Source organism: Mus caroli, unplaced genomic scaffold (genome assembly GCF_978045245.1).
Source record: "Mus caroli unplaced genomic scaffold, Mus_caroli_1 scaffold_14, whole genome shotgun sequence".
NCBI lineage: Eukaryota > Metazoa > Chordata > Mammalia > Rodentia > Muridae > Mus > Mus caroli.
The window spans coordinates 26,468,167-26,494,274 of NW_028227269.1; the positions used below are offsets into that span (position 1 = coordinate 26,468,167).

The following is a 26,108-nucleotide window of genomic DNA, read 5'->3' on the forward strand; positions in this document are numbered from 1 at the left end:
AAGGACACATGCTCCACTATGTTCATAGCAGCTTTATTTATAATAGCCAGAAGCTGGAAAGAACCCAGATGCCCCTCAACAGAGGAATGGATACAGAAAATGTGGTACATTTACACAATGGAGTACTACTCAGCTACTAAAAGGAATGAATTTATGAAATTCCTAGGCAAATGGATGGATCTGGAGGGCATCATCCTGAGTGAGGTAACATATTCACAAAGGAACTCACACAATATGTACTCACTGATAAGTGGATATTAGCCCAAAATCTTAGGATACCCAAGATATAAGATACAATTTGTTAAACGCATGAAACTCAAGAAGAACGCAGACCAAAGTGTGGACACTGTGCCCCTTCTTGGAATTGGGAACAAAACACCCATGGAAAGAGTTACAGAGATAAAGTTTGGAGCTGTGAAGAAAGGATGGACCATCTAAAGACTGCCATATCCAGGGATCCATCCCATAATCAGCTTCCAAACACTGACACCATTGCATACACTAGCAAGATTTTGCTGAAAGGACCCAGATATAGCTTTCTCTTGTGAGACAATGCCGGGGCCTAGCAAACACAGAAGTGGATGCTCACAGTCAGCTATTGGATGGATCACAGGGCCCCCAATGGAGGAGCTAGAGAAAGTACCCAAGGAGCTAAAGGGAACTGCAACCCCATAGGTGGAACATTATTATGAACTAACCAGTACCCCAGAGCTCTTGACTCTAGCTGCATTTGTATCAAAAGATGGCCTAGTCAGCCATCACTGGAAAGAGAGGCCCATTGGACTTGCCAACTTTATATGCCCCAATATAGAGGAATGCCAGGGCCAAGAGGTGGGGGTGGGTGGGTGGGGGACTGGGGGGGGAGTGTATTGGGGACTTTTTGAATAGCATTGGAAATGTAATTGAGGAAAATACCTAATTAAAAAAAAAAAACTTCAAGTCTCTGAAGAAAGAAATTATAGAAGATCTCAGAAGATGGAAAGATCTCCCATGCTCATGGATTGGCAGGATCAACATTGTAAAAATGGCTATCTTGCCAAAAGCAATCTACAGAGTCAATGCAATCCCCATCAAAATTCCAACTCAATTCTTCAACGAATTAGAAAGTGCAATCTGCAAATTCATCTGGAATAACAAAAAACCTAGGATAGCAAAAACTCTTCTCAAGGATAAAAGAACCTCTGGTGGAATCACCATGCCTGACCTAAAGCTTTACTACAGAGCAATTGTGATAAAAACTGCATGGTACTGGTATAGTGACAGACAAGTAGACCAATGGAATAGAATTGAAGACCCAGAAATGAACCCACACACCTACGGTCACTTGATCTTCGACAAGGGAGCTAAAACCATCCAGTGGAAGAAAGACAGCATTTTCAACAAATGGTGCTGGCACAACTGGTTGTTATCATGTAGAAGAATGCGAATTGATCCATTCCTATCTCCTTGTACTAAGGTCAAATCTAAGTGGATCAAGGAACTTCACATAAAACCAGAGACACTGAAACTTATAGAGGAGAAAGTGGGGAAAAGCCTTGAAGATATGGGCACAGGGGAAAAATTCTTGAATAGAACAGCAATGGCTTGTGCTGTAAGATCGAGAATTGACAAGTGGGACCTCATGAAACTGCAAAGCTTCTGCAAGGCAAAAGACACCATCAATAAGACAAAAAAACCACCAACAGATTGGGAAAGGATCTTCACCTATCCTAAATCAGATAAGGGTCTAATATCCAATATATATAAGGAACTCAAGAAGGTGGACTCCAGAAAGTCAAATAACCCCATTAAAAAATGGGGCTCAGAACTGAACAAAGAATTCTCACCTGAAGAATACCAAATGGCAGAGAAGCACCTGAAAAAATGTTCAACATCCTTAATCATCAGGGAAATGCAAATCAAAACAACCCTGAGATTCCACCTCACACCAGTCAGAATGGCTAAGATCAAAAATTCAGGTGACAGCAGATGCTGGCGGGGATGTGGAGAAAGAGGAACACTCCTCCATTGTTGGTGGGATTGCAAGCTTGTACAACCACTCTGGAAATCAGTTTGGCGGTTCCTCAGAAAATTGGACATAGTACTACCGGAGGATCCAGCAATACCTCTTCTGGGCATATATCCAGAAGATGTCCCAACCGGTAAGAAGGACACATGCTCCACTATGTTCATAGCAACCCTATTTATAATAGCCAGAAGCTGGAAAGAACCCAGATGTCCCTCAACAGAGGAATGGATACAGAAATTATGGTACATTTACACAATGGAGTACTACTCAGCTATTAAAAAGAATGAATTTATGAAATTCCTAGCCAAATGGATGGACCTGGAGGGCATCATCTTGAGTGAGGTAACACAATCACAAAGGGACTCACACAATATGTATTCACTGATAAGTGGATATTAGCCCAAAACTTAGGATACCCAAGATATAAGATACAATTTGCTAAACGCATGAAACTCAAGAAGAATGAAGACCAAAATGTGGACACTGTGCCCCTTCTTAGAATTGGGAACAAAACACCCAGGGAAGGAGTTACAGAGACAAAGTTCAGAGCTGTGATGAAAGGATGGACCATCTAGAGACTGCTGTATCCAGGGATCCATCCCATAATCAGCTTCTAAACGCTGACACCATTGCATACACTAGCAAGATTTTGCTGAAAGGACCCAAAGATAGCTGTCTCTTGTGAGACTATGCAGGGGCCTAGCAAACAGAGGAGTGGATGCTCACAGTCAGCTATTGGATGGATCACAGGGCTCCCAATGGAGAAGCTAGAGAAAGTACCCAAGGAGCTAAAGGGATCTGCAACCCTATAGCTGGAACAACATGATGAACTAACCAGTACCCCGGAGCTCTTGTCTCTAGCTGCATATGTATCAAAAGATGGCCTAGTCGGCCATCACTGGAAAGAGAGGCCCATTGGACTTGCAAACTTTATATGCCCCAATATAGGGGAATGCCAGGGCCAAAAGAATGGGAATGGGAGGGTAGGGAAGTGGGGGGCGGTATGGGGGACTTTTGGGATAGCATTGGAAATGTAATTGAGGAAAATATGTAATAAAAAAAAAAAAACAGTGAAAAAAAAAAAGAAATATCCATCCTACTCTGAAAGAAAAAAAAAAAAAAAAACCAGAGACACTGAAACTTATAGAGGAGAAAGTGGGGAAAAGCCTTGAAGATATGGGCACAGGGGAAAAATTCTTGAATAGAACAGCAATGGCTTGTGCTGTAAGATTGAGAATTGACAAGTGGGACCTCATGAAACTGCAAAGCTTCTGCAAGGCAAAAGACACCATCAATAAGACAAAAAAACCACCAACAGATTGGGAAAGGATCTTTACCTATCCTAAATCAGATAAGGGACTAATATCCAATATATATAAAGAACTCAAGAAGGTGGACTCCAGAAAGTCAAATAAACCCATTAAAAAATGGGGCTCAGTACTGAACAAAGAATTCTCACCTGAGGAATACCGAATGGCAGAGAAGCACCTGAAAAAATGTTCAACATCCTTAATCATCAGGGAAATGCAAATCAAAACAACCCTGAGATTCCACCTCACACCAGTCAGAATGGCTAAGATCAAAAAATCAGGTGATAGCAGATGCTGGCGAGGATGTGGAGAAAGAGGAACACTCCTCCATTGTTGGTGGGATTGCAAGCTTGTACAACCACTCTGGAAATCAGTCTGGCAGTTCCTCAGAAAATTGGACATAGTACTACCAGAGGATCCAGCAATACCTCTCCTGGGCATATATCCAGAAGATGTCCCAACCGGTAAAAAGGACACATGCTCCACTATGTTCATAGCAGCTTTATTTATAATAGCCAGAAGCTGTAAAGAACCCAGATGTCCCTCAACAGAGGAATAGATACAGAAATTATGGTACATTTACACAATGGATTACTACTCAGCTATTAAAAAGAATGAATTTATGAAATTCCTAGGCAAATGGATGGACCTGGAGGGCATCATCTTGAGTGAGGTAACACAATCACAAAAGAACTCACACAATATGTATTCACTGATAAGTGGATATTAGCCCAAAACTTAGGATACCCAAGATATGATACAATTTGCTAAACGCATGAAACTCAAGAAGAATGAAGACCAAAGTGTGAACACTGTGCCCCTTCTTAGAACTGGGAACAAAACACCCATGGAAGGAGTTACACAGACAAAGTTTGGAGCTGTGATGAAAGGATGGACCATCTAGAGACTGCCGTATCCAGGGATCCATCCCATAATCAGCTTCCAAAGGCTGACACCATTGCATACACTAGCAAGATTTTGCTGAAAGGACCCAAATATAGCTGTCTCTTGTGAGACTATGCCGGGGCCTAGCAAACACAGAAGTGGATGCTCACAGTCAGCCATTGGATGGATCACAGGACTCCCAATGGAGAAGCTAGAGAAAGTACCCAAGGAGTTAAAGGGATATGCAACCCTATAGGGGGAACAACATGATGAACTAACCAGTACCCTGGAGCTCGTCTCTAGCTGCATATGTATCGAAAGATGGCCTAGTCGGCCATCACTGGAAAGAGAGGCCCATTGGACTTGCAAACTTTATATGCCCCAATACAGGGGAATGCCAGGGCCAAAAGAATGGGAATGGGTGGGTAGGGAAGTGGGGGGGGGGGATATGGGGGACTTTTGGGATAGCATTGGGAATGTAATTGAGGAAAATACGTAATAAAAAAATATTTAAAAAATGATAATGTGATATCACTCATATTTTACATGGTAATGAAATTTACTTTAAAGACAGTTATCCATTTAAAATCATTTACAGTATATAATGAACTTACCAAAGGAATTGCCATTTGTAAATTTATTGAAATCTCTATTCTATTTTTCTTAATTTTGGAAATAAAATGCATTCTCTCTTTAAAAGCTAAAAAATAAAAAATAAAATAAAATAAGGACTGGAGAGATGGGCTAGTGAATGGTTAAAAGCGCTTGCTGCTCTTTGAGAGGACCAGAGTTCAGTTCCCAGCACTCACATGGAAGCTCACAACTGCCTGTAACTCCAGCTCCAAGAGATCTGACCCCTTCTTCTAAACCCACCAGGCACCTGTGCTCACACGTGTATACTCGGAGATACACACACATAATCAGAAAAAAATTAAAGTAGAATCGTGTGTATACTACCTCAACTGTTAGCATACTTTTGAAATAAAAGTCAGTAGGAGCCTGCAGTCAAGAGAGCTGGCCCTGAAGGCATACGGGTGGAACTAGCCCTGCCCCCTCACTGGCTATAGCATTCAGGGGAGAGGGCCCTTTGGTTTGCCCAAACAGCACAATAGAGCTGGCCCTGGAGGCAAGGGCGTGGGTCAGCCATCCCTGAGGGCATGAGAGCAAGAGAGCTGATCCTTGTGGCATTGTGTGGCCCAGCCAGAGCAGTGCTGGAGAGCTTGCCTAGCTACCACCCAGCCCCAGGTCCAAGGCTCTGAGTTAGCCCAACCCCAAATCTGTATCATCTACAAACAGTTGGGACATGTGGAAGGGCCAGTCCTGCTGACCCAAAGCTGCAGGATCTCCATGGCACAGGGAAACAACCAGGTAACCAGGAGGCGGCCCAGGGAAGATCCAATATTGATGCTGTCACAGAAGCCAGAGATCTTGAGCCAGGCCTATGACTCATTGCAATGAACATTTGTAAGTGAAGATGCGTGGGCAGAGGGATGTGCCGTGGGACATACTGGGACATCCTACAGCATCCACCATGAGATGTTTCTATGCTTTGTTTGTTTTTATTTTGGAGGGGTTGCAAGGTTGAAGGGCAGATATGAGAGGATGGGGAGATGAGCAGGACTGGGGTACATGATGGGAAACTCATAAAGAATTGATTAAAAGGATCTTTTTTAATCAAAAAACAAAAAACAAGTCAGTAGGAGTCATGGAATCCCAGCACAGCTCAGCTCCAACACATCTTAAGTTGATACATTTTCTTTTCTGGATTTTCAGACTGGGTTTCTCTGTAGCTCTGGCTGTACCGGACCTTGCTCTACAGACCAGTCTGGCCTCAAACTCAGAAATCTGCCTGCCTCTGCCTCCGAGACAGTGGGATTAAAGGCGCCAGACATTTCCGTTAGCTACCTATTGGTGAGTAGAATATCTGTTTCTTAAATCACAAGAGAAATCACAACCCTAAAATACACCAAACTCGAGCTGCCAAACATGGCGATGTAAAATGAAAAGTCCCGCACACCTGCCAAAGGTCCTTGTCACATGTACCTGGGAAGATGTTGAGTCTTATATGAGTCCATCTCTGCTGGGAATTAACAAAATAATAGTTGTGGCTGGAGTCAGGATCCCCTAGCTTAAGCTCCGACATGGGAACCAGGTAATCCCAGGAGTGTGATTTCAGCTAGTAATAAATACAGAAATGTTAGCATTGGCTCTTGAGAATAGCACCCTCGTATCCTGTTCAAGCATTAAGGAAGGGGATTGTAACAGTTGCTGAATGACACAATTCAGGCACAATGACACAGTTTAATAATAAACAAAGTAAACTTCCCATTGGGGATTTTCCCCCTATATTGATAACATAGGTAATGGTGACACTTGTAAACTGACGAGCTTTCAAATGTCACTTTCTTGATTCTTAAGAGAAACCAGAGCTTATGGTAATGTGAGCATTCAGCTAAAACCCAGGGCTTCAAGGCCAAGGAGACAGTTGGCTGAAAGCTAGCTTCTCAGAAAGCTGGCTCATTCGCTGTTCCCAGTCAGCCATCAACACATTTGTAACAGCACAAATTAATTACCAGACAAACTTAACACAAGAAGGTGCCAAGCCCCATTGTTTATCTTAAATTCATCAGACACAAAGTTACTTCATCAAGTCACTGTAGGAGGTAAATGTGACATGCTTTCTAGTAGGGCCAGTAGCAGTGTACAGCCACAGGGAGTGCCCAATGACCCTTCAAAGTTGTGGACAGCCAGGTCATTCTCCCACACAGAGAGAGACGAACCACTGAGGAAACCTTTGTACTGTCATACTGTGTAGATGCAAGAGATACAGCATGCCATGTGGTACATCCATCCTACCTCACACACCCAGGCCTGCAACAGTCTCTTTATAGTCCTGGCACAAAGAACCAGTGTCTTACCTCAGTAACGGCTTCAAACTCCTCAGGCGTCGCTGCAGTTCCCATCCTAACTCCCCTTGGTGGGATGTTTGACATTGTATCTGAAGGCAAAACAGCCACGCAGGATCAGGATTGGAAAGCAAAGAGAACAAACTCTCTCGCAGGAGGTGTGTGGCAATTGTCCTCTATTCAACAGCCCCAGTGACATCCTTGCTTTAGTCATAGAATTACTGATTAGACTTTAGCAGGCCACCTGGGGTCCCTCACTGTGTAATTTGCTTACTTACTTCTCAGCGGGCAGTAGAGTAGTATATCGGTACCACATTTGCACATCATTTCAAGTTAGGCCAGATCCCAGAAATGGATCACTCTGAGTTCAAAATACTGCAAGGTTAGTTCCACAAGCTCTGCCTCCCTGAGGATCGTCTCAGGCTCAGAACTTGCCAGCTCGGAAGCAGCAGCGCCCACAAACAGTCAAAGCAGTTCTGACTTGACTCTCACGCATCATTCGCCATGTCTTGCCTGTGGAGTCCCATCTCTCAGACCATCATTAACTTCCCTGGGAGCCTGGCCATCTGAGTATAGTGGGGCCGGCTCACCTGTGCAGAGCCTGTCACGGTACTGTGCACATGGCACTTTGTCAGTATCAGTGTGTCCAGAGACACAAATGTATACTCCCTAAAAATGTGTATGCACTCATATGGCCATGTATTAACTAATTCAAATGTCAACAACAGATGACGCAAATAAATTATGAAACCTGAATGATTTACAATATCCAGTGTTCCCAGGAGTAGAAAGGGGCTCTGCCTAAGAACCCCAGGGCTGCGGCGCAGTGGTGACCCCTAGGTAGCTAGAAGTGGGGCTGGAGCCCCAGAGCTGATGCACTGTGGTGCTGCCTAGGTAGCTGGGAGTGGACTGGAGCTTCTAGCCTAGAGCTACCCTAGCTCTGATTCCTCTGAGGTATAGCCCACTGGACTCACGTTCCCCAGCAACCAGCTCAGTCCTCACACACAGAGTGGGCACAAGGATGCACCTCTGCAGACACAAGCATTGTGGGGATGATGGCTGCTACCTCAAAGCATTGGCACATTTGTTTCTTACAGAAAGATGAGCACCAGGCTGAGTCAGAGGAGCCTCCCATCCCACAGTCCTCTCTGAGGTCAGTGGCTCCCACATACCTTCTTCACTCAGGTTCGCTGCTTGGATTGACATGCGAGGAGCATGGTTCCCTGAGAAGTAAGAAATGTCCACGTCGATACCACGAATAATGCCCTGTATCCCCAATTGGATGACACACCAGTCATGACCTGTACAACAGGACCACAAAAACACCCAAAATGTTCAGTAGAGGACAAGAGCGTCCATGAGGTCCTACAGAGAGAACAAGAACACCTGTGAGGTCCCATGGGGCATGACAGGAACACTAATGGGGGCCCATGAGGATAAGGAGAGTGTCTTTGAAATCCCATGGGGATGAGGTAAACACCCATGAAGTCCCTCTGGAGAATGACAGCAGTGATGAGACCCCATCTCCCACCACAGAAGCACATGTTCGGGGTAATTATCATAACATGACCACCAAAGACCACTATGACCCACAGGGTCCTCAATTCTAATTTAAAACTAAAAAAGGATTCAGAGAGACCAACTCAATTTCCAAGCCTCTCCTTTCCCATTACTGTACTAGGCAAATTAAGAATCTCTCTAAGGCTCCTTTCTCCAATGCTAAGCCAGGGAAGACATTTGCATCTGAAAGCTTCAGTGTGGCCACTGTAGTGTAGAATTCTGCCAGCCTAGCTCTTCTACACAGTTACTCACTACTACTTCAGAGTTCCCTACAGTCTCCATTCCACCCATGCCCCAGTAGGCCTACTGTGATGGTTTGTATATGCTTTGGCCCAGGGGGATGGCACTATTAGGAGGTGTGACCCTGTTGGAGTAGACATGTCACTGTGAGTGTGAGCTATAAGACCCTCATGCTAGCTGCCCGGAAACCAGTATTCTGCTAGCAGCCTTCAGATGAAGATGTAGTACTCTCAGCTCCTCCTGCACCATGCCTGTCTGGATGCTGCCATGCTTCCTGCCTTACTGATAATGGACTGAACCTCTGAACCTGTAAGCCAGCCCCAATTAAATGTTGTCCTTATAAGAGGTGCCTTAGGGACTGGCGAGATGGCTCGAGGATAAGAGCACTGACTGCTCTTCCAAAGGTCCTGAGTTCAAATCCCAGCAACCACATGGTGGCTCACTCACAACCACCCGTAATGAGATCTGAAATCAGCTACAGTGTACCTATGTGTAATAATAAATAAATCTTTGGGCCAGAGCAAGCAAGGCCAACCTAAAATTCAATTCCCAACAACCACATGAAGGCTCACAACCATCTGTACAGCTACAGTGTACTAACATACATAAAACTAATCTTTAAAAAAAAAAAAAAGAGTTGCCTTGGTCATGGAATCTGTTCATGTTGGTAAAGCCCTAAGACACCTACCTACCAAGCCTTCAAGACACTGGCTTCACAGTACAACCCACCACCACCACTCTAGAGTCTCACCTAGTCCAGGCTCAAAGTAGCAAGTTTTCTCTCTATTGAGATAATCCAAGATTTACCTCGAGCCTGGTCTTCCTGCCTCTACCTCCGGGGCTGGAATTATAGCTGTGCCCCACCACACATGGTTTATATGATGCTAAGGATCAAAGCCAAGGTTTCCTGGATGCTAGGTGTGGTGGTTTGAGTGGGAAGTGTCCTCTATAGGCTTATGCATTTTAACACTTAGTTCCCAATTAGCAGGGATATTTGGAGAGACATAGGAGGTGGGACCCAGCTAGGGGAATAATGTCCCTGGAGACAGACTTTGAGGGTTTGAAGCTACTTCAAGTTTCCCTCTCTGCTTTGTGCATGCTGTTACATGTAACCTCCCCTCAGCCTGAAGCAGGCTGAGCCAGACCTTGACTTTGCGGCCACTACCTAGGGAGATTACCTAGGGTGGAGCCTTCCTCCCTAGACCACAGTCACTGTTCCTCTTCAAGATACTGCTACCTGCTGAGAGGCCCCCCGAAGCTATCCCCTATCCTGCAAGGTCGTCACCTGCAGCTGGTTCCAGGCTCCAAGGATGAATTGGCGGGAATGGGCCTACCCCCAACCCCCTTCATAAGCGCATTTGCCATTAAACATTTGAACTTTGATCAGGAACCTTGACTTAGCTCCATTTTTCTCTCGTCCGCCTAGTTTCCCTCTCTTTCAGCTCCGGCCTGCCACTCAGATGTACCCTGTCCATGTGAGCCGCTGGCTGGCTCACAACAGTTACAGATGTGACCTTTCAGTCCCTTGCCCCTGCCACCCACTGCCTCTTGCTGCCATGCCTTCCCACCACAGACAGACTCTAGCCCCCTGAAACTAAGTGCAAAATTAACTTTCTCTATGAGTTTCCCTGGTCATATTGTCTTATGTGAAGACTAATACATTAGGCAAGCGCTCTAGCAATTGGACCTCAGCCCAAGCAGCCACCAAGAACAGTGTGGAATGAAACACACACACACACACACCTCTCCTTACCTGGAATTCGCTTACGTCTGGTCTCCCATCCATCCACCCATTTGCCAAACTCAGTGTATTCATGTTCCTTAAAACTCGGACTGTTGCTCTAAGAAGATAGACAAGGGATGTTAGCATTCATGAAGAGCTTGGGTTGCCAGCTTATCAGGTTATGTCCCAAAAAGATAGACAGAGAAAGCAAACAAGGACTCACTGGGAGTGTCTGCCCACCCTCATGCCCAGCTCTACCTCCAGACCAGAGGGTGTCTCCATAGTTTGTATCATCTGCAAATAGAACTCTTCTTGTCTGTGAGCCTTGGTCCACAGAATGAACCACTATCAGAAACAAGGGAGACCACATGCAGGTCCCACGATTGCTGCCTGTCCGCTGTATGTAGGTAGATAGACACTGAGCAAAATGGAACACTTCCAAGGTCACCAAGCCTGATCATGGGAGAGGCCACTGGAAGCCTGAGGTCAGGATAGACACTGGTGACCTTGTGTTGTAGGTGCTGTGCCACCATGGTGGGAAAGAAAGGACTCCTGGTGGCAACAATGCCAGCTCAGGCCCTTAGAATGAACCAGGATGACTGCACAGCCTCAATGGTGTATGGTGACATCGAAATGATACATGGACAACCTCTCACCAAGCATCCCATGAGCTCCCAGCCAAGAGCCTGTGGGCAGGCTCACCGCCCGTAAACCTCCGTTTCCTTCATCGGTCAAAGGCAGATGGTATTAGTGTTGTCTCCCAACAAAGGAACCATGCCAGGCTGCATAAGAAGTCCCCATGTTTACTAGAGTTGGAAGCTGGCAGCATTTTTGCTTTTACTATGGATCATCCTTTATCTAATCATCTAAAATATTCCAAAGTCCTCACGGTGCAGGCTGGGTGACAGGAGGGACAAGAACTCTGTGGAAAGGGTGACAATTACATATTTGAATAAAGAACCTAAGCTGGCCCTGGGGCCCTGGGGCTCCCTCACAACACAGAGCCTGCTCTACAGTGAAGGGCACAGAGTTAAATGTGATACACTCACATGTGCATGGACAGGGAGAGGGGACTGACAACCATCCAGCAGTGAAGAGAGCAGCCTGGGTCTGCAAGGACCATGGCAGATGCTCAGTCAGCGAAGAGAGCATAGTTCCAGGATGCTAGGTACTTAAGACATGAAAACATTTTTTAAAAAAAAACTATCAAGCCGGGGTTGGAGAGATGGCTCAGTGGTTAAGAGCACTGACTGCTCTTCTGAAAGTCCTGAGTTCAAATCCCAGCAACCACATGGTGACTCACAACCATCCATAATGAGATCTGATGCCCTCTTCTGGTGTGTCTGAAGACAGCTACAGTGTATTTACATAAATAAATCTTTGGGCTGGAGCGAGTGGGGCTGGAGCGAGCAGAGGAATTCCCAGTAACCACATGAAGACTCACAACCATCTGTACAGCTACAGTGTATTCATATACATAAAATAAACAAATGTTTTTTAAAAAATATATAAGTAAATCTTTGGGCCAGAGTGAGAAGGAAAAAGAAAACTACAAAGTGTATTATATACTTATAGATATAATATAAAGTATAAGATACATCAGACTTTTCTACTATGGACTGAATGTCTATGCCCTCAGATTATTGTGTTTAGAACAGGATTTCTCATGAAACCTGGAACTCACCAATTAAACTACAATGGCTGATCAACAAGCCACAGGGACCCTCCTGTCTCCACGTTCCCTATACAAGCACCTCTGTGACTGGTTTCTTTGTGCACTGTGGGTATCCAAACTTGGCAAGTACCTTATCCACTGAGCCATCTCCCCAGATCTATCTGTCCATGGTTTAATTTTTTTTAAAGATTTATTCATTTATTTTATGTGAGTATATACTGTCACTCTCTTCAGACACACCAAAAGAGGCCATCGGATCCCATTACAGATGGTTGTGAGCCACCATGTGGTTGCTGGGAATTGAACTCAGGACCTCTGGAAGAGCAGTCAGTGTTCTTAACTGCTGAGCCATCTCTCCAGCCCCCACAGTTTAATTTTAATTTTTATTATTAATGGTGTGTGTGTGTTTGTGTGTGTGTGTGTGTGTGTGTGTGAATGCGGTAGAGGTGTGCCATCATGGCATGTGTGTGGAGTCAGAAAATAGCTTTCAGGAGTCAGTTCTCCAGTTCTATTGTGGGTTACGGGTATTGAACTCAGGTCCTTGGGCCTGTGAATCGAGTCAGCCCACTCGCTGACTGTTTAACCAAGGATGTCCTACCCACTGTAATCAGGCAGCTGTTCGCAAATTTCAAGATGTGTCTGTTCTCTTCCGAGCCCAGGGTATGGAATCCACATGAATCAAAGGGCATACTCAATGAGTGTTTTCTCCTCTGGTACCCTGGCCCCTCCCTTCCTCTCCCGGCTCCCCCAGTCCCTGTGTGTTCCCTGGGAGCTGGTGCTGATTTGGGTGTTTCCAGTGGTCTGACCCTTCCTGCCCAGGACACAGCACAAGCTTCTGTCCCAGACAAGCCAGTCGGTTTCAGTGTGCACGGCCGCAGAGCTTCAGCTAAGCCGATCATTCTCCACACAGGACGCCTGTAGCCATACCTTTATGAGATTCTCTGCAGGACCGAAAAAGTCATCTGTCGCAAACAAAACCTGAGCAAAGAGAAGAAAAAGGAATCAAGACGAAATTACCATAAATTAAAACACACTTTATTCCACCCTCTAGCGAAACATTGGGGGATGCAGAAAGAGAGGGAAAAAAAAAAAAAACAGTGTGGCATGAACTAAGGGAAGAGACCGTGGCTTTCCCCTGCAATGCTTTGTGAACATCTGGGCCTCAAGCCTGCCTCCTCCTCAATCATTTCTTCCCAGTCTTTCCTTCTGAATCCCTCTTACAGTCTGGATGGAAATGTTAATGTCCCACCATTGCAAAGCAAATAAACCCGCTTCCTTCTCTCAGGCTCAGGGCTTTTTTTTTTTTTCTATTTTATTTTTATTCTTTTCTCATATATTACATCCTGAATGCAGTTTCCCTCTCTTCCCTCCCTCCACTACCCCCAGTTTCTTCAGGACCTTCCCTTCTCCACCAGTTCAACCTCCCTGTCTTCCCCTCAGAAAAGACCAGACCTCTCATGGACATCAACCAAACACTGCATAACAAGCTACATAAGACCAGGCATACAATACCACATCAAGGCTAGAACAGGGAATCCTATAGCAGGAAAAGGGTTCCAGAAGAAGACAAAAGAGTCACAGACAGCTCCCACTCTGACTGTTAGGATTCCAACAAGAACACCATCCTACTCAGTCATCATTTTTTTTAATATATTTTATTACGTATTTTCCTCAATTACATTTCCAATGCTATCCCAGAAGTCCCCCATACCCTCCCCCCTCTCCCCCATTTCCCTACCCACCCATTCCCTTTTTTTTTTTTTTTTTTTTTTTGGCCCTGGCATTCCCCTGTACTGGGGCATATAAAGTTTGTGTGTACAATGGGCCTCTCTTTCCAGTGATGGCCGACTAGGCCATCTTCTGATACATATGCAGCTAGAGTCAAGAGCTCCGGGGTACTGGTTAGTTCATAATGTTGTTCCACCTATAGGGTTGCAGGTCCCTTTAGCTCCTTGGGTACTTTCTCCAGCTCCTCCATTGGGAGCCCTGTGATCCATCCACTAGCTGACTGTGAGCATCCACTTCTGTGTTTGCTAGGCCCCGGCATAGTCTCACAAGAGACAGCTATATCAGGGTCCTTTCAGCAAAATCTTGCTAGTGTATGCAATGGTGTCAGAGTTTGGAAGCTGATTATGGGATGGAAGGCTCAGGGCTCTTATAAAGTTCTTCAAGATTCTTGTGCAAATATGTTCTGATCATATTCTCTCCCTCCCTCTACTCTTCCCAGATCCACCCCTCCCTACCTACCCACCAAACCTGTATGTCCTTTTTTAACCTTGGGGTTCTTTTATAGAAAGATCAATGGGTGGAGCAGGGTGGCTTGGTGGTTAAGAGCAAGAAAGAACAGGTATAAGGGCATGAGAACCTGAGTCTAGATTCCCAGCACATTAAAAAAAAAAAAAAAGTACGGCCTGACCATGCACATACACCTGTCACCCCAGCACTGGAAGCAGCGTGGAGACAGGAGGATCACTGGGGTCACTGGCCATCAGCCTAGCCAAAGAAAAAACAGCAAGCTCCAGGTTCAATAAGAGATCTGTTTCAAGGGAAATGAGGTTAAAGAAGGATAGAGGAAGAAATCCAATTTCCTCCTCCTCCAGCCCCTGTGCACACCGGAGGATACACGCTCCTGCACACAGACACATTATATACATACAACACATGTGAAACACAGACACATGTCCATACATACATACAACACACATGAAACATAGACCCATACATACAAACACATATGAAAAAGAGAGAGGGGGAAGAAAGAGAGAGAGAAGAGAGAGAAAGAAAAAGAAAGAGAGAGAGAGAAAGAGAGAGAGAGGGAGGGAGGGAGGGAAAGGGAAAGGGAAAGGGAAAGGGAAGGAAAGGAAAGGGAAAGGGAAGGAAAAGGAAGGAAAAGGAAAGGGAAAGGGAAAGGGAAAGGGAAAGGGAAAGGGAAAGGGAAAGGGAAAGGGAAAGGGAAAGGGAAAGGGAAAGGGAAAGGGAAAGGGAAAGGGAAAGGGAAAGGGAAAGGGAAAGGGAAAGGGAAAGGGAAAGGGAAAGGGAAAGGGAAAGGGAAAGGGAAAGGGAAAGGGAAAGGGAAGGAAGAAGAGAGGAAAGAGGAGGAGGGGAAAGGCAGGCAGGGAGGGAGGGAAGAAAACAAGGCTCACTAGGTCACACCTCAGCTTTGGAGGCCACCATTCTTCCTACAAAATGGTTCCTTTGGCTCCAGGAAGACAGTGCTGCAGCACACTGTCCTGGTGATGTCCCCACTAAAGCAGCACACTTGTGAGTGAGGCCTAGTACTGCTCCATTGCACACCAGTGAAGCACTTTCTCCCTGAGTAAAGCACACTGTGGACAACTGGGTGAAAATGCACCAGCTAACTGGGTACCTGCTCTACTCCTTCACTGTAAGTGCAACGGGAACAGCTTGCTCCCACTCCTGCTGCCCTCATACCCTGCTGTAACAGACTACATGCCCTGGAGTCCTCCCTGGCATCATGGACAAACCACCCCCACCCTCATTGCTTCTTGTCGGGTATTTTATCATAGCAAGTTGAAAAGTAACTAATAAAAAATATCAACTCATAGAAGTAAGGCTGTTGCTATGGTGACCATGGCCATGTGGTTCATAGGCCTTTAGAACCTGCTTGTGGTAGGAATGTGGAGACTTTGGAAACTGTGTTCCACTCTAGAAATAAGAATACCACAGAGGAATAGTGAACTTTGCACAAGTGCAAAGCAAACATCTTTAAAAACAAATAGGGGATAGGAAAAATGATTCAGTGGGTAAGAGCCCTCACTACAGACATAAAGGCTTAGTTCAAATTCTCAATGATATAAAAAGCCAGGTGTGGCCCATATGGCCCTGCAACCCGGTGCAGGGGTGAAGAGACAGGAGGATTTCTGTGGCTCACTGGCTGCCGGGGTATCTGAAAAATGGTAATCTCTAGGTTCAGTGAGAGACCCTGTCTCAAAGAAATAAGGTAAGAAGTGACAGGATACCTGGGGTCCTCCTATGGCCTCTGTATATGTATATTATTAACACACATGCAGTATGTACACATACATATACACATATGCACATACATGCATGCAAACACTTGTGTTATACACACACAACACACATGCACATACGTGCATGCAAACACATATGTTATACACACAATACACATGCACACACATACATTATGTACATATGCACACACGAATATGCACATACATGTACACACACCCACACAAATGCGCGCACACACACATATCCACATCACACATATGAGCACTTCTGCCCTAGCCCAGAATTGCCCGGGATTCAGTTCATCACTTGAGAACTCTGGCAGTGCTGGGCCTCCTCCACAGCTGATTGCTTCAGGCTGATTATAATTTACTTTGGGTCAAGGTAGCCTGAGTGGGCCACTCAGTGTTTGAACCTAACTAACATCCACTTCCTGCCCTGGAGAGCCTTGCTTACCTTTCCTCCTACACACTCAGAGGCCAAATCAATCAGCTGCGTGAAGTCCAGAAATCTGGTCAGTTTTCCCTCCTTTGGAGTATCAGCCATGCTTCCTAGAGTTGAGAAGGGCAGGAATAGCCAGGACGTTTCAAGAGTGAGGAGGTCTCAGAAACCATGCCTGGGGGCCCTCAGGGGTGAGGCAATGAAGGGCTGGACTGTTCTTCACCTTGGTGAGAGTTAAGCAACCAAAACAGACAGGAGGTTAGAGATAGGTAAGAATAAACACCACTTAACGCACAGATCCCAACCAAGTCCACACTAGGCCATGTTGCGTCTTGACTACTGTCATGGTCACCATTCTATTGTTGTGAAGAGGCACTAAGACCAAAGTGACGCCTATAAAATAAAATACTTGATTAGGGCTTCCTTGCAGTTTCAGAGGTTCAGTCCATTATTATCACGATGGGAGCATGGCAGCATGCAGGCAGACATGGTGCTGGAGAACTGGTGAGAGCTCTGCATCCAGATCCACAGGCAGCAGGGGGAGAAATGTAACGGGCCAGGCTTGGGCTTTGAAAATCTCAAAGCCTACCCTCTCTCCCCTCCCCCATCCCCCACCCCACCCCCCACCCCCCGTGACAAACTTCCTTTCACAAAGCCACGCCTATTCCTAAAAGGCCACACCTCCTAATCCTTCTCAAGCAGTGCTGCTCTCTGATGAGTCAGTGGTCAGATACATGAGCCTATGGGGCAGGGAGTGGGGAGGTGGCACGTGGGGGGAGGGGGAGGGGGCATTCTTATTCAAACCTAAAGGAGAAACATTAATTTTAAACAAGAACAATTTGCTTTTAATTGTCTTTGAGTGCATTCTAATAATACCCTAGAGCAACCAGGCAGCAGGCACAACACGAGGCATGCTGACTGTGCGAGCCATGCTGACTGTGGGAGCCATGCACAGTTGGGCAGATGCTGCCTCAGTCACAGACCAGGCCACAGGCCTGGATGATTCAGGTCACCAGGAAAACAAGGAGCCTAACGCATCTCTTATTTTGAGGTTGAAAAAGCGTGGTAAAATGGAGAGAGGGTCCAAAGGTACTCAAGGGCCTCCCTAGCCCTAAACTAGTGGGTGATCTTTGTAACCCCATTTTTCTGCTCCTGGTGAGAACAGAGAAAACGATATAAAAATCCACACATTAGTGACTTTGTACCACTGCGGCAACAATATGAGACCTGATAGAAACAGTTTAAGGTTTGGTTTGCCTCCAGGTGTCACTCAGACCAAGGCACATGAGCAGGTGACAGAGTTTATGTCATGATGACTCAAGATGCACAAAACTATGACAGGAAGTGGGGGCACCATTCCCTGAGGACGCTCCTCCAGTGTCCTATTTCCTCTAGCTAGGCTCCATACCTCAGTTTCCAGAACCTCACAAAGTCACACCATAGCTGGGAACCAAGTGACCAAAGCATGGCGCTTGGAGGGAACACTTCACCTTCAAACCACATCTAAGGTCTTGGTATGAAATCAGTCACAGAAGTGCATTGAATGGGTGAGAGGTCAACCCTGCCTCAACATTACAAAAACATGACTAATATTAAGCAGCACTTTTTCCAGTGAAACAGACACATTTTTTTTTAAGGCACTCCTGGAGTCTACACTGGAGAGCTGGAGAGATGATTCTGTTATTAATGTACTTACTGTGCAAGCAGGGGGGACTGAGTTCAATTCCTAGAACCCAAATTGAGAGAGAGAAAGAGAGAGAGAGAGAGAGAGAGAGAGAGAGAGAGAGAGAGAGAGAGAGCAAGAGAAGAGAGAGACAGAGAGAGAGGGAGGGAGGGAGGGAGGGAGGGAGGGAGGGAGGGAGGGAGGGAGAGAGAGAGAGAGAGAGAGAAGGAAAGGAAGGAAGGAAGGAAGGAAGGAAGGAAGGAAGGAAGGAAGGAAGGAAGGAAGGAAGGAAGGAAGGGGATGATACATGAAGATTGACACCCAAAGTTGGCATGCACATGTGCGTGCACACACACACACACATATATGCTCAGACTCTACAGAGAAAGCAAGAATAGCCAATCAGCGAGCACCTCACCTATGATCTTCCAAGGCTGGCTCGTTCCTCACTCTGCATGAAGGGCAACCCATCACCAAGAGTGTCCATGTGAGGCCCTATCTCCTCTTGTTCCCTGGCAACCCTACCCAGGCTCACCCAAGAGTGTCCATGTGAGGCCCTATCATCCTCTCGTTCCCAGGCAATCCTACTCAGGCTCAGGGCTTATGATCAGCCACATCCACCCATCTCCATGCCACCGCTCTCCTAAGCAGTAGGTTACCAGCTCAAAATATCTTCCCCTTGGAGATCTACAACCCAGAGCCTGTGCATCCTAAACCGCCCACACCCACCCTGATCAGGGGCATGCTGTCCTCCCAGTGACTTGAGCGGAACTTAAAATGCCTCCACCCCCCTCCTCTTCCTTCAAGCCAAATCCAGCCTGAGGAAGAAAGAGATGAGGAAGCATGGGGTCTTTGCGAGTGGATCCTGACTCAGGGGGAGGAGCTCGACCCAGAACCGCCCCCAACATAAGAGGAAGGGAAATGAGCAAAAGCAGGTAAGACTTATCAACCATGAGCGGATACAGATGGAGGATTCATGGAGGGTCCACACTGCAATGTGTTTCCCCACTTTTGTGGGTGCTAGAATGCTCTCAGACACACCCAAAGTTGTACAGATTGTTACACCACATAGAGACATGGAGAAGAGACAGAGAAGAGAAGCCAGTGTCACATTTCTGCCCTGGTGATATTCCCCATTATGCACCCGTGGGTGTGGTGCCTCAAGCCATTATCCCTAGCCGTCAAGGGGCTGGGGTAGAAAGATTGCTGCAAGATCAAGCACAGCTCAGGCTATGTAAGTTCAATGCCAACCTAGGTTACAACATGACATCCTAAAGACAAACAACCACCACCAGAAATAGAGAAACCACCCAGCAAGTTTTACTGCGCAAAGCACTGCCCTGCACTCTGCAGCTAGTACATCAGCAGACACACCCTTCCCAGCCCTGTAGGTATGTGCATGTGTGTGCATGTGTGCACGTTTGCATTTATGTGTATGCATGTGCATGTATATGCAAGTGTATGTGATTGTGTGTATACACAGAAAAAAACATGCCAAAAGCCACTGCAGAAATTCTCAAAGATATTGTAAAAATGTGTTTTAAGTGGGTAGCAATAAATTAAACAGAGGGAGCAGTTTCTCCTGTCTTTCATCTGAGATTTGTCGTCTGCTCGCTTACTCCAGCCTACAAGCTTCACTAGAGATGAGAAGCTATAAAGAGACCCTTATGGTCACTTCTGGGAAATACACAGCCCTTCATCATTCCCCTGGCAAAGCTCCACCTGCAGCAGAAGTCCTGCTACTCGTGCATGTTTCAAATGTGTCACATGGAGAAAAAGCAACGCAAAGGAGGCTCTGGAATAGCACTGTTAGTAGAATGTTCGCCTGGTGCTCACAAAGCCCTGGGTTCGATCGCAGCACCACATAAACCAAGCAGACACCTGCAATCCCAGCAGAGGCAGGAGAATAAGTAGTTAGGACTATCCCCTACTACATAGTGCCTTTAAGGCCAGCCTGGGCTACATACGATCCTATGCCAAAAAAAGAAGAAAAGGAGAAACTAACAGGCCCTTGTAAAATTTGCCAATGGCTCCCTGTGGGGGGTAAGTTTCCAAAGAATGTTGAACTCCAGAAGCAAGCTGCCAGTCACAGCGGTGGGGACAAGTGGTAAGAAGGGCAAAACTTACACTTTCCTCTGTGGGAAACCAGATGGCTCATGGAGCATTGAAAATCAAATCCAGCATCATTTAAAATTCAGCTTCTTCGCTGTATTTATAACATGTCACATGTCTAGAACACACCGGTGGCTGGTAACTACTGTTCTGGGTATCAAGGTAGGTCTGCACACCGCAAGCATAGGTGTGTTTATCATTTCCATGTGTGTTATCAGAGAGCAACCATTATGCCAGTTCCCTTTCACCAATGACCTCAGCAAGTATCAGACTTGACTAATGGATTTCCAAAGCCTTTAAAAACATTTCCAACACCAGATACCCTTGACCAAGCCAAGGATGGGGAGGCACATTCTAGGCATGAGCAGAAAGTGAACTGGAGTCTGAGGTAGCAGAGGTGAATGCTGGGGACCTGAATATATTTCCACAGTGAACACTATTTCATTAGATGCCTTTTAGCTGTGGAAGAACAGTCAGATGTGCGCTATAGACTGGTCATTGGCCAGTGAGGGGAAGCTGGACTAGATGCAATCAGAAATTATAGAATACTATAGGAATTCAGGCAAGAAATGCTTGGGTGAGGAGATGTGGCTAAGTTGATAGAGGACTCAGTAGTGTGTGTATGAAACCCTGGGTATGGGCACCAGCACCTCAAAACAGGAATGGTGGTGTATGAGTACAACCCTAGCACTTAACATAAAAAGTTCATGATTATCCTTGGCTACACAGTAGGTATAGGGCAAGCCTGGGCTACATATGATCCTGGAAAGGGGAGGGAATAGAGGAAATGGAAGGGGGAAGTCTTGGCAAAGGGCACCCTGTTCACAGGATTTAGGAACTAAGTGGAGAGCAAACAGTGAAGAGCAGGCAATGAGTGTCCCTCAGTTGGTGTCCTGCAGGGACACCGTTGGGAAGGAGGAGAGGTGAGAGGTACTGTACTTATCAGAAAGGAGGTGTCCTACACTGTGAGGAGTGGGTGAGCACATCCAGAGAGATGGATGCAAACCTAAGACCAGACCCAAGATCTGCCAGCGAGGAGGCAAAAGGAGAGTTCCCAGGAGAGACAACCTCATCCCGGAGCTCTGAATGCCCAGACTAAAGGCAGCTCACAAGGAAAGGTGTGGGGGTGATTTCCACAAAAAAGAAGCAGATGCCCCAGGCCTCTTATCCAACCACACTGTGAGAGCCATTTATTCTATTTCTAGAGTAAGACAGCAGTTTTGAAACAGGTTAAGAAATGACACTCACACCAGAGCCCATGCCAGAAGCTGGAGCCTTGCACTGTGGCAATCTTCCCAGATAATACAAGTAACAAGCCAGCATGCCTGCCACACTTTGGTGTCAGGGCGATCCCTCTTTACAGCCCCACATGAGGGGGCTCCATCTGCTGTGACTGATAAGCTCGTGTGTCTGTGTTTATGATATGGCTTGAATATTTTCAGGTTTATTTATCGGCACAAATGAATCATTTATCAGTTTGTGCTTCCTGGTGTTCTGGCAGATGGTAGCTGTTAACTTCGGTAAGGTGTACAGTCTCTTTGTTGGCACTTCTATTCAAAATGGAGTAACCCGGACCAAGGTTATTGCTTATTAAATGGAGGCTAGGCTCAACCTGATATTCCATACAATACAGAGTAAGCCACAGCAGTCCCTGCCTGTCCTCAGCGCCCCATGCTGGCATCAGGGTGAGGTGAACTCTGATCAGGGTAAGCGCTGAGCGGGGTAAGCGCTGATGCTGTTGGATTCCCCTCTTGGTCTCTTCAGATCACCTCTGAGCTTTTAAAGCCTCAGAGCCCAAGCCCCGCTCCACATGTATACTCAGAATCCACAGGGTAGCCCACTCGGGCAATCATTACAGGGACATCATCCGCTTTCCTCTTGTGTTTGGAGCTCACAGGACTGAAGTGATGTCTGGTATTCTAAACCTGTCAAAAGTCCAAGGCTGGGGAGGCCCCAGGCCCTGGAGGGAAGCTATTGTTTTGCTAGTGAATAAGATGTGTCCATCAAATTGCCTTCTAAATCATTGAGTCTAGAGATTAATGCTGCTATCAGCTTTGGCCAAAAAGCTTCCTTTTTTGTTTATTTGGGGTTTTTTTCTTGTCTGTTTTTCTTTTTTTTTTTTTTCTTCCTAAGCCTTGGGATTAGCGGGCTGAGGATCAATATCCCTCCCCAGATCCATCACTATACAGGTGGGAAAACTGAAGCCTAGAACAAGGGGAGCTGCTGAGGTTCTGATATTAGACTGCCAGGAATCTGCCTGTACAGAGGGATTTTTAAGATTTGTTCATTTAATGTACGTGAGTACATTGTCACTCTCTTAAGACACACCAGAAGAGGGTATCAGATCCCATACCAGGTGATAGTGAGCCACCATGTAGTTGCTGGGAATTGAACTCAGGACCTCTGGAAGAGCAGTCAGTGCTCTTAACCACTGAGCCATCTCTCCAGCCCACCAAAAGAAAGCTTCTTTTGTAGTGAGTGATGGTTACTGCAGGCTCATAACTGGTCAGAGACAAGTGACCTGTTGAGTGTAAATGTGCCACCTCCAAGGCTCAAGGTACACCATGAAAGAGGAGGGAAGAATTTAAGAGCCAGAGAAAGGAGGGAAGAGGGGCTGCCTCTGGCGTAGCCCTTGTACTTCTGAACTCACAGCAGCTGCACGGGAATGGGCCCCTCAACGTGCTGACATGTAATGGGGATGGATTGTGAGGCCCACCCTTCTCTGGGGTTCTATTAGGTAGTTATCGGTTCTGGGATGGTGAGAGACATTTTCTTCAGTTGTGTATATAGTCACTGGTACAGTGACCATGCTCCTGTAAATAACCACTAGTGAAATTCCCTGGAAAACACTCACACACACACACACACATGGCAAGGCTGGTGTTGATGAGCCTTGGGATTAGCGGGCTGAGAATCAATATCCGTCCCCAGATCTGTCACTATACAGGTGGGAAAACTGAAGCCCAGAACAAGGGGACCTGCTGAGGCTCTGATATTTGATATATAGACTGCCAGGAATGTCCCTGGCCTGAGGGAATCCAAGGCATACAGTCTGAAAAGCATTTGCCAGGAGTCCTGTCCCGACCAGGCCACCAGGTGGTGCTGTTCACTGCAGCATTCCTGGATCCTCCAGGGACCCTGAGTTCAAGGTGAGCCCAGCCATCTGAGCCCTGGGATTGATCCATCCGGCTCTTTATGAGAATGAAGAATGCAGTCTACTTTGAATCTTGCATGCGCCCATTCATTTTTTTTTCTTTCAAAGAGTAACATGTTACCCAAAACTAGAAGAGAAAATGCACCACGGAGTTGTGAGCCTCCCTCCTCCAAACCATGGCCACAGATGGCATGTTATTGCCACCAAAAAAGGTGGCACATGCCTTTAATCCCAGCACTCGAGACAGAGGCAGAGGCAGGCATATCTCTGAATTCAAAGCCAGCCTGAGCTAAAAAGAGAGTTCTAGAACAGCCAGGACTACACAGAGAAACCCTGTCTCGGGGTGGGGTACGGGGATATAGGTGTTATTACATTACAGACAGGATCTTTAAGACTTTTCACATTTATGTTTCATTTTCTTTTATCTCTGTCTATATAGAATGCTAAAAGGAAAATTAAAAGAAATATTAAAAAGACATTGGAATTTCTAAAAAACACCCTCAAAATTAACACTCACTCAGACTCCCCAACCAAGAAAAGTTGTTACCAAAATAAAGATCTGCAAACATGCAGAGCTTCAGGATGCGAGGAGAGTTTCCAAACCTTGTCAGCTCCCTTAACCAAAAAGTCCTGTCTTCCATGTTTATCTTAGGAGTACTGATGTCCTTCTGGGCCTGGACCCCACCCATTGAGGGCTGGGCTGTTTAAGGCTTTCCCTGAAGCCCTGATGTATGGAGAAGAAATACAGCCAATAGTAGTAGCCTGGGGCCAGGGCCTTGGGGAAGCTGTGGCTTCAGACCCTGAGACCCCATCTCTTCTCTGTAAGGGGCTATGATATCAGTCCCAAGGCCACTGGCCACAGTATTCTCTCTCTGTAATAGTCTAGAAATAAGCCATGTTTCCCTTGTGATTATCTTCCTGCTGACCTGGCCCCACTGTGTGATAATTTCTGTTGACTGTCCCATTTCTCCCCTGGAAAGATCTTCTGATACCATAGTTACCTGTCTTCTTATCATCTGGTCTCCTGGTTCTCTCTCTCTCTCTCTCTCTCTCTCTCTCTCTCTCTCTCTCTCTCCCTCTCCCTCTCCCTCTCCCTCTCCCTCTCTCTCTCTCTCTCTCTCTCTCTCTCTCTCTCTCTCTCTCTTTCTCTCTCTCTGGACCTGTCACTGAAGAATGGCCCACTGGCCCAGGTCGCCCACCCGTGCCTCAAGGAGCTAGTCATAATGGTCTGCAGAAGAGAGGGAGTTACATTCCTCAGTGTAGCCACCAGTTTTTCCCTTCCTCAAGAAAATAATACACATACATTCACACACACTTACACGTACATGCAGACATATTTGTGTATCCACACACATATACATGCACACACACATTCTCACACACATATACATGCTCACTCAAATATACATACATACTCACACATACACATTCACACAGAAAAACACACACACACTTTTATACACATAAACATGCATACTTCCACATTTTCACACATACACATGCTCACTCACACACATACACATACTCATTTACATGTGCATATACACACTCATTCACACACACATATACATGCTCACACATACATACAGTCACATGTACACTTCACACACGTACATACACACACAAATACACACACACATGCGCATGCAAGTGTTCATGCCAACAATCTTAATTAAATGCATTAGCCATTCTTAAAGACATGAAAACAGGAGGGAGACTTCTGGAGAAGTCATTCAGTGAGGAGGAGGAGACAGGAGAGGATTCTGTGGGGAGGAATATGACCAAAGAATGGATAAAAGAATCAGCTAAGGTCCAAGAGAGAGGGAGACATCTATAGTTCCTCCAGCCCTTCCAAATTCCATCCTCCTCCACTCTCCCTCTCTCAGAAAAGCCCGAATGGCAGTCTACAGTCACAGTAGTGACCCTCCCTGACATCTGTTTAAATACCATGCTGCTACTGAAACCAGGCAGCAGCCACCCCTAAGCCCAGCGGCATGCTGAAGTGGGTCCTGATTGCTGCCCACGTACACTCCCAGCCATCAAGAGTAAGACACAGGCCAGTAACTAAGGCAGTTCCTCTGCTGAGGGAAGGGTCACAGGCAGAGCTGCTACATGTGAGTCTGGGAAGCTGGGGAGGGACTGCCCCACCCACCCACCCCCAAGAAGAGGAGGCTCTCCTGGCCTTAGAATCATCCCAGGTTAAAAAAGAAATCCAGAGGATGTTACTGTCGGGTTCTAAGAAGCTTTGCAAGAATGAACTTTGGGGTGATCTGAAGAAGGGCATTGCTCATTTGAGACAAAGCTTGAGAGAGCTGAGGCGGAGTCTGAGGAGCCACAGGCAACAGAGCAGAGTTCTGGCCATAGACCAGCAGAGTTGCATAGGTGTGGTAGTGCGTACCTGTGACCCCAACACTCAGCAGACTGAGGCAAGAGGATCATGA

General features: G+C 46.2%; 1 protein-coding gene across 1 annotated transcript in view; it reads right to left on the bottom strand.

Moving 5' to 3' along the window:
* Allc (allantoicase) overlaps positions 1-26,108 on the bottom strand; it is a 42,166-nt gene that overhangs the window by 15,254 nt on the left and 804 nt on the right. The window contains exons 2-7 of the mRNA XM_021179230.3: positions 16,754-16,961; positions 13,235-13,285; positions 10,663-10,750; positions 8,282-8,410; positions 7,122-7,201; positions 6,247-6,379 (exon numbers count right to left, since the gene is read on the bottom strand). Coding sequence (XP_021034889.1) covers positions 6,247-6,379; positions 7,122-7,201; positions 8,282-8,410; positions 10,663-10,750; positions 13,235-13,285; positions 16,754-16,843 — 571 coding nt within the window. The 5' untranslated portion in view covers positions 16,844-16,961. The remainder of the gene's footprint in view (positions 1-6,246; positions 6,380-7,121; positions 7,202-8,281; positions 8,411-10,662; positions 10,751-13,234; positions 13,286-16,753; positions 16,962-26,108) is intronic.